Source organism: Salvia splendens, chromosome 1, assembly GCF_004379255.2.
Source record: "Salvia splendens isolate huo1 chromosome 1, SspV2, whole genome shotgun sequence".
Lineage (NCBI taxonomy): Eukaryota > Viridiplantae > Streptophyta > Magnoliopsida > Lamiales > Lamiaceae > Salvia > Salvia splendens.
This window is the reverse complement of record NC_056032.1, coordinates 38,678,791-38,691,465: the sequence shown is the minus strand read 5'-3', so window position 1 is coordinate 38,691,465 and position 12,675 is coordinate 38,678,791. Positions and strand designations below refer to the sequence as shown.

The 12,675-nt window shown below is 34.2% G+C and overlaps 2 protein-coding genes across 2 annotated transcripts; one reads left to right on the top strand and one right to left on the bottom strand.

Annotated features, from left to right (window-relative positions):
* The first annotated feature begins 1,864 nt into the window (after window positions 1–1,864).
* On the top strand, window positions 1,865–3,382 carry LOC121800032 (pectin acetylesterase 8-like). The gene is made up of 7 exons (XM_042199583.1): window positions 1,865–1,977; window positions 2,062–2,110; window positions 2,342–2,395; window positions 2,473–2,550; window positions 2,615–2,699; window positions 2,790–2,920; window positions 3,086–3,382. The coding sequence occupies exons 5-7, from the start codon at window positions 2,693–2,695 to the stop codon at window positions 3,356–3,358; spliced, it is 411 nt and encodes a 136-aa protein (XP_042055517.1). The 5' UTR covers window positions 1,865–1,977; window positions 2,062–2,110; window positions 2,342–2,395; window positions 2,473–2,550; window positions 2,615–2,692; the 3' UTR covers window positions 3,359–3,382.
* Window positions 3,383–10,169: 6,787 nt separating this feature from the next.
* Window positions 10,170–11,929, bottom strand: LOC121800027 (elicitor-responsive protein 3-like). The gene is made up of 5 exons (XM_042199575.1): window positions 11,806–11,929; window positions 11,027–11,092; window positions 10,740–10,866; window positions 10,519–10,633; window positions 10,170–10,428 (listed from the first exon to the last, which is right to left on the bottom strand). The coding sequence occupies exons 1-5, from the start codon at window positions 11,870–11,872 to the stop codon at window positions 10,366–10,368; spliced, it is 438 nt and encodes a 145-aa protein (XP_042055509.1). The 5' UTR covers window positions 11,873–11,929; the 3' UTR covers window positions 10,170–10,365.
* Window positions 11,930–12,675: the final 746 nt, after the last annotated feature.

Here is a 12,675-nt window from a genome sequence, read left to right as displayed (position 1 = left end):
TGGAAATGTTATTGTTTAATTGAATTTTAAATTAATTGTGCTCGTCCTTGCGCAAGAGCACAGTTGTGGGTGTTGTGCTCTTGCCAGAGAGCAGGCATGAATAGTACCGTCCGGTCAGTTTCTGACCGTTTCATGATTTCGTTTCTCTTCTTTCGATCTTTACCATCTTCTCTCTTGAAGCCTGACTTTCCAATTATGGTTTCCATTCAGAGCAATTCGTCATTTAATGGCGATACAAGCCTAACTATCCAATTTCTTTGCCATTCGCCATCATCAAAATTTCAGAAAGGAACTCTCCAGCTATTTGTTCAAGCCGTCGATTGCCTCTACTGCTCTCATCAACGAGTGGAGTCGATGTAATTTCTCTTGGATTTCCTTACCAAATCAAATTTGTTATTTGCTGTCGCTATTCACCCATCACCGATTATCTTCTTCGTATACCTTTCACTGTTTCACATTATTTCTGCTGCTGAAATCGATTTACAGTTTGTATCTATTTTTTTTGTGCATAATATTACTCGCTTGTTGCTGTTTTGGAATATTAATATGCTACTCCGTAATAATGATTTGTGTAGTTGAGTTAATTATGAACTAATTTTTCTTCCTAATTTTTCGGGATTTTAATTTTTTGGATTGTTTTGTTTAATTCAACTATGCCTCTTTTACTTTATTGTCTCGATTTGCTTTTGGATGTGTAAAAAGCAACAGAAATCCGATTCCTTCATGTAGCCGTTGGTTGTTTATAATTCTACTGGTTGATTGAACTGTGGTGTGTGTGAAAGAGAGGAGTATTTTTGGCTTCACCAGTTGTTCGATTTTGTTTTTCTATGATGATTTGCTGCACGGCTTCTAAACTGTTAATAATTGTTGCAATACAACTTGAACATAGACTCTTCCCCAATATTAGTGGTGCTGTGTTTTAGTTTGCTTCTTTTTCACAGAAGTGTGTGTGAAGAAGCCTTAAGCGGTGTTGTGTTTCAGTTTGCTTCTTTTTCCCTGAAACTTATTCTCTGCTTGTTGTTGCAACAGGTTACTTTTTGGATCACACCTCACCTTTGATTTTCAACGTCCTTGTTCCCTCATCTAGGTAATGATGCAAGGGCTAAAGATGTATATGCTCTTTTGTTTTGTTTTCTTCAGTATCCTGTTCGGTTTTGTAATGCGTAATTGGAATATTTGAAGATAATGATTATAGTAGTATTTGGTTTTAGTATTAGGTTATCCAAAGAGCAAACATGATTTATCCTTAATCTGGTTTCTGATTAATTGCTAGTTAGATATATGTAGATATTGTATGTTGCCTAAGCCGTGAGTGTTTCTAGGATGAATTTCAGTCACTTTTTCTATGCCTTTTCCTATCCAAGTAATCTTTGCATATGGAATCAGTGACGTGAGACATCATTTGTAGCAAATTACCATAAAATTTCATCTGGAAACTGTTAAAATTTTATAATCTACTTAACTCTTAAAATTGCTTGAATTATTAAGTTCAACTGTGCCAAGTCGTTGTTAGAAACTGTGGTTCACCAATTTGCAGTTACATAAGATCTTTAGGAGGCTGCTCATTTATGAACTTGTAATTACAACTTTGGAATCCAAGTTCCGGTATTCGTTCGTGTACAACTTTTGGAAGCCAATGATCTAAATTTTAAATTCAATTGTACTTATATGATTTGGCATCTAGAGCAGACTTCTTCTCTGCTCAAAATCTTTAACTCAGATTAAGTTCTACCATCAAATTAAATCTCCTAATTCCGGAACTCCCAGATTTGGTTTTAGTAAAGACATTGCTGAATATTGTGTTTGGCCTTGTTTGATATTTTTCTTTGTTTGAACACTAATTGTATTTCCATAATTTTTTTATTTAAAGAATGGAGAAACCCATCATTGTGGTTGGTTGGTTGAGCATATTGATTTGTTCAATTGCTCAAATTCATTGGTTAAGTGCATTTCTGACTCTGGTTTTTTCCTTCATGGGTAAGTATCAAAAACTGTTTCCAAAAAAATTTATACTCTAAACAAAAATGTGATTTATCTTAAATCTTAATGTTTCATTGACAGGCAGGATTTGCATGCACACATAATAAGGGAACATTATTATAGTGGTGTGGTAAAAACACATGTATTCTGCTACACTTTTCTACTTTGTATTCTTATTATCAAGAAAACTCCATGTGTTTTAGAATGATAGGGAACCTCCTCATAATTATATTTTCTGTTAAATTTGTCTTCTGATTTTGTTGGTGCGTAAAACTTTATTACCCTGAATGTTAACATGAATTTTTGCAAGGTTTAATGTTGGCATATCATAATTGCAATAATTTTTTTTCTGTGGCTGAAGGAGTTGGCCAATGCTTTGCCTAGGACGTGCACTTCTAAGCTGAATCCAAATTTGGTGAGGGATTGTATATATATTATTATGATAAAATCGCATTCCTAATCTTTTCAACTAATTATATATTTGTATATCAGTGTTTGTTTCCTGAATATTTTGCTGGGGATATTCAGACACCGCTCTTTGGACTAGAATCAGCTTTCGATAGTTTTCAGGTACACGAAATATAGTTTTACAAACATTTCAGGTTAATCGTCGAATTAATTTGATTGTCTGCAGGTTCTATACGAAGTAGGATTCACTAGCTGCGCTCGTAACTTGAACTTATCGACCTGCAACTCTACCGAAATAGAACTCATGAGAGGTACTATAATTGTTCCAATTAATCTTCATCAATTCTAAGTCAACTAACTAACAGAAAAATAATGTTTCCATTTTCATTGTGTTATTTCAGAATTTCGAACGACATTCATAGAAACATTAGTTGGACTGAAGCACTCTCTTAGCAGAGGTACGTTTGTTCACTCTTGTTATCGTCATGGCCACTTCCCAGATTCTCAAACGAGCATTTCTCTTGCAAATAAAGTGAGTTTTGTTTCTATTTACTTCTTCATTTTATACTTGAGGAATATATATATTTTTTCTTTGAATGTTTTATCTTGAATAGTTTGAATACACACATTTTTTGATATAATTAGTACATATAATTTCTAGCTATTTGTTTACTTTCTTAGCATATGCAATTTGCAGACAATGAGGGAAGCCATTGTAGATTGGTACTATGATCGAAGTTCCATTCGAGAAGTAGACACTCAACATGAGTCACCGCAAGATTGTTCCATTCATTCCTTTGTTCCGAGGTTGTTGAACAAGTTCTCTCTTACATCACTGCCTAGCAATAGATTGAGTTTTATTTTCCCTTTTTTTTCTTTTTGTATTCCTAAACTTATTTTTTTATACACCTACATGCATGTGGGGAATGATCAATTGCTAACTCATCATTTAATTACTAACTTCAATTAATTTAAGACCATGGGATTTTAGAAATCTTGTGATCTATAATTTATCATATTTAATTTCGTTTTTTTATTTTTTATTATTAAAAAGATAATAGCAACTATCAAATTTAGGGTTTAGAAACACAATGTTAATACAGTATATGAAATACATCAACACAAAGACATGCCAATGTTATTGTATTGACATATTATGTGTCGTGTATTGATATACAGTTGTTAATGAAATTTATGAAAATTTTTTAAAAAAATTTCAAATTTTGACATCGGAACATATGCAAGTGAGATTTCGTTATAATACTTATGAAATTATCTTTAATTTGATATATGTTGTGCGAAAAAATAATTTAAATCGAGAAAGTTATATGCGTTTTAAAGTTATTAGATATTTTTCAAAAGTTAGTTTCAATATGTTGTAAATTGAGATTGATACCTTTATTAACTTTTTTTATTGTATTGAGGGTTTAGGGGCTGATGATAGACTCTTAATTTAAATATTTAATGGCTATTATTTAATTATAGTTAGTAATTAAGTATTAAGTTAATAATAAAATTATAGTTAATAATTAAATATTGAGTTAATAATATAACATTCTTCCTCGTCCCGTTTGTATTAAGTAACCTGCAAAAAGTATCCGAAACTAAAAAGTAGTACTATAAGATTTTATAATATGTTGTCCAGTAACGTTCATTTAACTTAGGGACAAAAGGTGATTCGCTCACCCCAGGCGCCCCCATAACCCGGCCCGACATCGCTATGGAGGGGTTCAAACACGGTACCTCAGCGGCCCATTAGGTGGGAGGAACTTACACTGGTAACCAGCACACAAGGAGCCACCACAGTGGTGAAACTCCCACACTGCGGCTGCCAGCATTCGATCCTGTCTGCTTAGGGACAATCTACCACCCAGGAACCAACTGAGTTAAGCCCGTGCGGGCAAATTATATTTAAACAATGTTGATTAATCTATTTATAAACAATGTTGAATTCTTTTATTGAATTCATTTAACTATTTATAAACAATGTTGAATTCTTTAGTCTTTCATTTTGGAGTAGTTTGATTAGATAGATGCAAACTATTGGTAGCTTTTATAATACTACTATATTGATTATGAAGCTATGCTATATCTTTCAATAATAACAAATATCTATGGTTATAATTAAATTCAATGAATGCAATAGATTGATTAAATTTTCAATTTTCAATCGAATCTAAATTTTGATTAAAGCTTAATCAATCTATTTGAAGATTAATCAAATATAATTCTCAACCATTGGAATTTCATTTAATTAATTAAGGATAATTAAAGTTCAACCTTATTGACTATATTATATTGTTACAACTTAACTATAAATTATTATTCAGTTTACAAGTGTAAATAAAATAAACTTAATTGAACTAAACAAAACAAAAACAGAAAAATAAAGTCATCTTAGGGGAAAAAATGAATTAAAAATCAAATTTCAGAAACTATATATAAGTTCAATCATTCAAAAGAGATGACAAACTATCTTTAAACTCGATTTGCATATGTACACACCTGCATAAGCTAATTTCGAGCGTTCAAACTCAACAAGAGGCAACCAACTAGGTATTTTAACAATACTGCACTTCTTAAATTCTAAAATACTACTACAATGTACTATGTATTTGCATTAGCTTCTTCCTCCAGAGAAGGTTGCCGCGCTTTGAATTCTCATGCATCGTCCTGACTCGGACCAGCCGAGCCCTGCTTTTTCTCAATGAGAAACTCAAGTTTCTGGTTATGAGGCCAAGAAATATGTCAGATATAGATGCACCATTAGAAAATGAAGCTATATTTTACCCTCAATTATTGATCCGTGCAAAAGTATCTTTATTTACAGAACTATTAAGAGTTGTGCAGCAACGTAAAGAAAATAGAGATCACCTTCACTGATTTGTTCACTTCTTCTAGCTTGTTAAGCAACGCATCTGTAGGTACCACACCTTTGGATTCCATCAAAGCCCGGCGAGGAGATCCCATTATCTATAAGTCAGAAGATGCTAATGTATTGAGTATACAATTCTCATTAGCAAGTTTGACAAACTTACAGCACACGGAGCTTAGCGTCCGTGAATTGGCACAACAAATTCTATGGTTTGCATCAAATGCGTATAGAAGACATGAGTTCACGAGTGTTGTGACAGAATAGAACAATTGTGTAATCGAGACAAACAAAAACGTAAAGAATACACAGATTTACGTGGTTCACCAACGTTGTTGGCTACGTCCACGGGCGGAAACGGAAACAGATTTTATTCAGAGTATTTTCGGATTATGGCTACAGATTTTAGATTTTTGGATTTATGTGCTCTACTCCCATATAAATAAGCACACATGAAACAGACTGGGCCTAGGAAACATAATCATATCCCAATTAGGAAACATAATCCCATAAAGATTCAAGGCATACTAACAAATCTCCGCCTTGACAACGAACGTGCTTCTCCTTCCTTGCCTCAGATTTGCCCTCCTCGGGCAATTAACAACTCATGACGTTAAGCAAGTCCAAACAATGTTGAAACTTGCTTTGCGGGACCGGTTTGGTGAACATATCAGCAGGATTATTAGCGGTACCTACTTTCTTCACCTCAATTCTATTCTCATTCTTCAGAAAATGATACCTCACATCAATATGTTTGGTCCTCTCATGATGGACTTGATCCTTGGCTAAACAAATAGCGCTCTGACTATCACAGAAAACAACAGCTTGCTCTTGATGTAGACTAAGATCACCAACTAGCCCTTTCAGCCATATTCCTTCTTTAGCAGCTTCAGTCAACGCCATATACTTTGCTTCAGTCGTGGACAAAGTAACTGCAGCCTGCAAAGTTGCCTTCCAACTAACAACGGAACCACCAAGAGTGAAAACATAGCCAGTCATAGATCTTCTACCGTCAACATCTCCAGCATAATCAGAATCAAAATAACCAATCACAGAACAGTGGGTATCACCTCTATAAACGAGACCAACATCAGACGTACCTCTCAAGTAACGAAAGATCCTCTTTACAGCCAGCCAGTGCTCATTTCCAGGCTGCCCCATGAACCTACTAACAACACTAACAGCATGTGTTATGTTTGGCCTAGTGCAGACCATAGCATACATCAGACTCCCAACTGCATTCGAGTACGAAACTCGAGTCATGTACTCCTCCTCAGCTTCAGATTTTGGTGCCTGATCAGATGACAGATGAATGTTTATGGCACTTGGAGTATCAATAGCCTTTGATGTAGATATGCCAAATCTTGACAAAATCTTCTCAATGTAGCTCTTCTGTGACAGGGAAAGCTTCTTCTTTGTTCTATCCCTAGATATCTCCATGCCCAAATTTTATTTGCAGAACCCAAATCCTTCATATCAAACTCAGCACTGAGGTGAGTTTTTAGCTTCTGAATTTCAGATTTTGACTTTGCAGCTATAAGCATATCGTCCACATACAGATTCAAGGCATACTAACAATGAGAGTCATGAGACCATGCTACAATTCATCACATTTTGGTAGTTAATAGTTTTGCTATTGAGATGCAATGAACTCTGTAAGGATAATGTGATAGGAATAAAATTATTTCCTTTGGAATTGTGTCAGGGAAGGGAAGGGAAAGAACATCAGTCAATTGATTAAGTTATTCATACTTATAGTTATGATTCAAAAGCTTATTTCAGGATAAACTGTAATATTCTTAATTATGAATAGAATAGATTGTAGAGGTAGGGATCATTAAGAAAATTTGTGAGTAATCTGGTTCATGGTGAGCAAGTCATTTGGTCAAGCATCAGAGTTCATCAGAATTTCGAGCCAGGGGCAACACCTAACATAAATCGTCAGAGTTTTTCCCCTTCTTTTGAATATAAAAATCATCCATCCCATATTTATTGTTTTTACATTTTATTTATTTCCTTGGCGTGATTACCTTGACTCTTATCATAATACTATATGGAATTAACATTGCGGTCAGTCACTTTAAAACATACTTGGCTATTTATTGCTACAGGGCACAACTAATTTCAAGAACCATGGTGATCAGAAGAAACATGGTCAGAACCTGCACAATGATTTTCTACTTCAACCACCTACTAAGAGCATGCACAAACAAATTACACTGTGTTCTTCTATCAACTAAAGCTACCTTAAGATTGACATGTGTGACATGAGGTGAATATAGAACTGCCATAAAAAAAACCAGGCATCTGGTAGAAAGTCTGATGGCATCTACTAACAAGGGGTCTGAGTATTGTTTACCTTTTTGCTTTTAGACAATGGTGATCTTAAAACTGCTGGACCCAAGGTCAAAGATTCCATGCGAAACATACTTTCACTGCTGTTAACAATGATGTTAGGGTCCCAGCTTATGCCAGTATCTTGTATAGCCTTTGAAGCCTGTGTTATTATAACCTGTAAATGTAAATTAAGAATTACATTACAATCTAACAATTCAGCCTAGGAAACTATGAGCAAATGTAAGGAATCTTATTCTTACTCAGAGATAAGTTTAGATGATTTGGGTCAGACAAACAGTACCTTCCTCAAAAGTCCAGGGTTACTGAGTCCTTGAACTTGTAATTCATCGACAGGTGCAGCCTTACCATGTACAATACTTTCAACTCTAAATGTATGCAGTCCATACAATGATTGCAGCCAGCCTGCATATTCACATGTGTGTGCATATATATAAACATCGATGATTTCATATAAAAGGGAGAAGAGTAATTGTGGTGATTGATGAGAAGGAATCAAGATAAGGTCTAGAACAATTGTAATGTTGTTCAAGCAAAAAGGGGTGCAGTGGTGAAGCGAGTTGTTACTAGAAAGCTTCAAACATGTGTTATTATCAACCTTGCCTACTATTAATGCCAATGCTTATTTAGCCAAGTGAAGTAAATCATCAATGTATATGAAGTATGAACACAGCCAATGATCTTCGACCTAAATATCAGACAGAATAATGTTACCAATGCCCCAGTGATGAATATTTATAGGCATTATGAGGTAAAAAGCCTCACAGAAGTCTACAAAAGAAGCATATACAAGTACGAACAACATTCGATAACTCAAAACTGATAGTTAGTAAATGCATCCTACAATCAAGTTAGATCAATACCCAAAAACTGCCCCACAAGTTAGACGGTACATCCAAATGCATGTTTCCATTACGTTTGACTAAAAAATAAGTAAATCAATCAGAAAGAGCAAACAAAGAAGCTGACGGATACAGAGCTTCATGGTGTACCTTGTTCTATTATAACATCGATCATCAATGGAAGAGGAACATGCTTCTCAACATTTCTGTTCGATAAGAAGGGTATATACGATGGCCTAGACACCTAAACAAAGAAAAGAAAAACATCATCCATCATCCCACTAGTCACAGAGACATTTATTAACAAAATCAAACAAGATAATTAACTACCTTATACACTATTTCTTCCGATGTAACATAGAGTTTACGCGATGCAATATCTCTGTGAAGCACATATCTTCTATAGGGCAAATAAAGCAGCATAATTATCCCAACACCCCAAGCCAAAACTAGCAACAGAGATATCGAGAGCCATATTATAGTATCATAATTAACATGTTTCGATGCGAGCTCGTTGAACGAAGCTGCGTATAGTACTCTCAGATGATTATCGGCTCCTTCATCGACATCAAGCTCAGAGCCGGAATCCGAAGGAAGCAGATTTTTATCAGAACCAAGCCTCTCAGCGTGACCCATAAGCATTTTGTGAGCTGAATCCTAAAATTATGCAGCTAAAGTAATCAAGGAACATAAACAAATAGAGCTTAACACAACAAGACGATGAGAAATTGAAAGTTGCATTTGGATTCTGGAAGAAACATATCCGAATCTTTCTTTCTAACTTTTTACATTCTGCTGAAATTGACTTAAAGTGTGAGAATGGGCAATGAATTAGGGCTAACATAAGAGAGCTGTAAAACTCACCGTTTGCTCATGCACCGATTCAGGTGTGTGCTTCAAGTTTCTGGATCTTTCTTCTCAATTAACCCTCAAAATAACCAGAAAATTCTGGAGAGAAAGAAGAGGAAGAAGAAAAGAACAGCAGGGAAAAAAATAAAGGTTGATAATAAAACCACTTCTTTTTATGATTCCCCAAATTTAAGTTGGACATTTAATACTAGTAGGATTTTGACATTTTGTATTAGTTTGTGTTGTAAATGGAAGGATTATATAATTTTATTTGTAAAACTATTAAAACAGCGAAAAAATCATACGCTTAGAAGGAGTAGTAATAATTCTGATATTTTTTATTGAAGAAATTCGTTTTCTTGATTTCAAAATTCGAGAGTAAAAATTTCTTCTTTTTTCGAATTAATCTAATCTTGCATCCATTTATCGTAGTATTGCACAACAAAAATATAGGGAATTAGGCAATTAGGCATATTGTTTAGATGGGTGGGACGCCCAACAACAACCAAAAAAAAAAGACTTCAAATACTCCATATAAAGTTAGAGGAGATAATTTACGTGAAGAAGTCCAATCAAGTACGATCACTTTCATAGTTAATCATATACTGAGTGCATAATTAAGTATTACTAAGACTTCCCCAATCATATCCTTACGATGGGGTATGAGTCGATTAAAATTAGCTCAAATAATAGTACAAATTATTAAAAGCTTTACATGTTCCAAAATTCCAGCTCATCTTTAGTAAATAATGGTGTACTACTATTTTTATCAATACATACTAGACCTAAAAAATGAATGCCTCTATTCCGATCATGTATAATGAATAATAAATAAATGGATGAATAAATAACACCACATCAAATACTATAAAACAGTAATTGTATAATTGAATGGTTTGGTAAAACTGAAAGAGCATAAGATCAGATGCATATATGCACATCATGACCAATCCTGCTGAAATCCATCACAGTGTAGGTTCCTTAAATGATCAAAACAGCAAACAGTAGCAATAATGCACATGAGAGTTCACAAACTGACTATTGATTCCAACATCTTCCTCACTCCACGCATGATGATTCCTTCCATCCTCCATAGCTCTCCTCTTCAAGGCCTCTACTCCTCTGCAATGAAAAAAAAAACATCATTTCAGGGACAGACACACGACAATACATGCACAAACCAAATACCATGATACATAGGATGTTTCAGACCTGGGGAGTGAAAGTGAGGCCAACTCTAATCTGTCCACAGTACTTATCCTCTTTGACGACATGGTATGCCATGGGCGGAACATTATTTTCAACAAACAGAGGCTGGAGAGGAATTCTAGGGTTCCCAAGGAATTCAAGAATCATGAGACAACAATGCTGATCATACATCAACTGTGGACAAGAATTTTACAAGATATAATATATAGTACTATATTACTTACGTTGCTTCGCCCATAAAATCGTCTGCTGTAAACGTGTCTTTGTCCATTAGTTTGATCTTGAGGTCAGTCCCATCACTGGATATAGAGAAGAGGAAGCTCTCATTCCACTCGGAGCTAGATCCTTGAACTGGATACAACAATAAAGATCAATGAGAAAGAGAGGGAGCGAGAAGGCCTAAAACTAGACTCTTGATGAGTTTGTGATTATGTTCATAAGGAATTGTTCTGACTAATTGAACCATGCATATGCAACTATGCAAGAATAGCAATATGGAACAAAATTGTACCTGATGCAATGCCACTAGTCTTCTCCTGAGTTCGGTAGGTGATGACCGCATAAGGATCCGACTTAGCTGCCAGATCGGAGATCAAGACAGAGCAGTACTAGTCCATAAGTGAACACATTATACTTATACAACAGTTATAGCATCCAATGAAACCACAGATTACTCAGATGGGAAGAGTGAAACATACAATCCCGGTAAAAATTCACTATATACAGTCAATTATTCCTGGATCATCATCTAATCGATCAGCATATAATTAGCACATACAAATACTTCCACTCTTAATCATGATTCTGTTAGAATCCAACACGATCTAATCATGATTAACAACATCAAATCAGCAGTTTCGATCCCTCAATCACACTAATCAAGTGAATTTTTTAGCAAATCAAACATTTTATTTTACCTAGCTTCTGAGAAAATTTTTCATCAACTTTCCGAAATAATGAAATGCAAAATAATCAAATCGAAAAGTAGTCCAAATCTAACGAATCAATCGTTCATCGGTGGATCGCTTACTAATTTAACTAAGAATCGTGAATCTCAAAACAACTGAAACATCGAAACTATGAATCAATGTGGATCTTTGCAAATGTAAAAAAAAGCACATAATTTTTACTAAAAATATTAACGAGATCAGAAACAAATATCATTCCGCCGTGCTATGTTTTCTGCTCACGAGTTTTGAATCGATGACATCAAGTAAAACAATGCCATAAATAATAATACTCCATTTCAAGAGAGAAAAAAAAGGAAATACAGTGAAGAAAGAAACATACATAAAAAATCGGAGTTGTCGAGACCTTTGGCGCTAACAAGAAGAACTTCAAGGGTTCCGCGGGTCATCTTCAGATCAAAATGACACTCAAAAACAAAGCAAATTGAGAATCCTTTTGACAGAGTGGTTCAACTCTACTTGTCTCAAATTTATAGCTGATTTTGTAATTGATTACGTCGGGACCCACCTAATATTCTCGAATTCAATAATTATTTCCTTATTTAAATAATAATGTGATAGTTTTCAACTAATTTTTCTTATTTAAATATATGTGAATAGTTTTAATAGTTGTAGATTGAATTTTAATGTAAAATTAGTAAATTATAAAAAGAAATTGTAATATTGTTGATTGAAGGTTGATATATAAAGAAAATATAGGAGAAAAAATGAAAAAAATGCAAATTACTGTATTATAAAAATAAATATACACTAATTTTCATGAATCCATCAACATAAAAAAATTACTACTAATAATTTTAGTTGGAAATAGAAAAATTTTATTTTGAACAATGAAAAGCATTTTTCTGGCCCATAAGCGGGGGTTCAACTGTTCAAGTCACGCAAGGATTAACGTGTAATGTGTGTGTCTATGATTTACTAGTTTTTTTAAAAAATTATAATAATCTGTTTAAAATAAGATTTTTAAGTACTAACAATTTTATTTACGTATGCTAAATTATGCCGTATATGATTTTGAAACCAAATTGCCTTGCCCAAATATGATTGAAGTCGAAACCAGATATTTTAGTCTTTAGACATGAACGACGTAAGGTTGAAATTTTAGCCTTTACTTGGACATGACGAAGCAATGTTGAAATTTTGGGTTTTAGCCATTAAACTCGAACTACCTAGATGGCCAATACTTGCCTAC

Bases quoted from the DNA above. Each gene is read 5' to 3' on its own strand.
- LOC121800027 (XM_042199575.1), bottom strand. From the start codon at position 11,872: ATGACCCGCGGAACCCTTGAAGTTCTTCTTGTTAGCGCCAAAGGTCTC. The intron at 10,867-11,026 runs GTACAATTTTGT...TGTTGTATCCAG, and splicing joins GACTAGTGGCATTGCATCAG to TTCAAGGATCTAGCTCCGAG. The intron at 10,634-10,739 runs GTAAGTAATATA...TGGGAACCCTAG, and splicing joins GATTTTATGGGCGAAGCAAC to AATTCCTCTCCAGCCTCTGT.
- LOC121800032 (XM_042199583.1), top strand. The intron at 2,921-3,085 runs GTGAGTTTTGTT...TGCAATTTGCAG, and splicing joins GCATTTCTCTTGCAAATAAA to ACAATGAGGGAAGCCATTGT.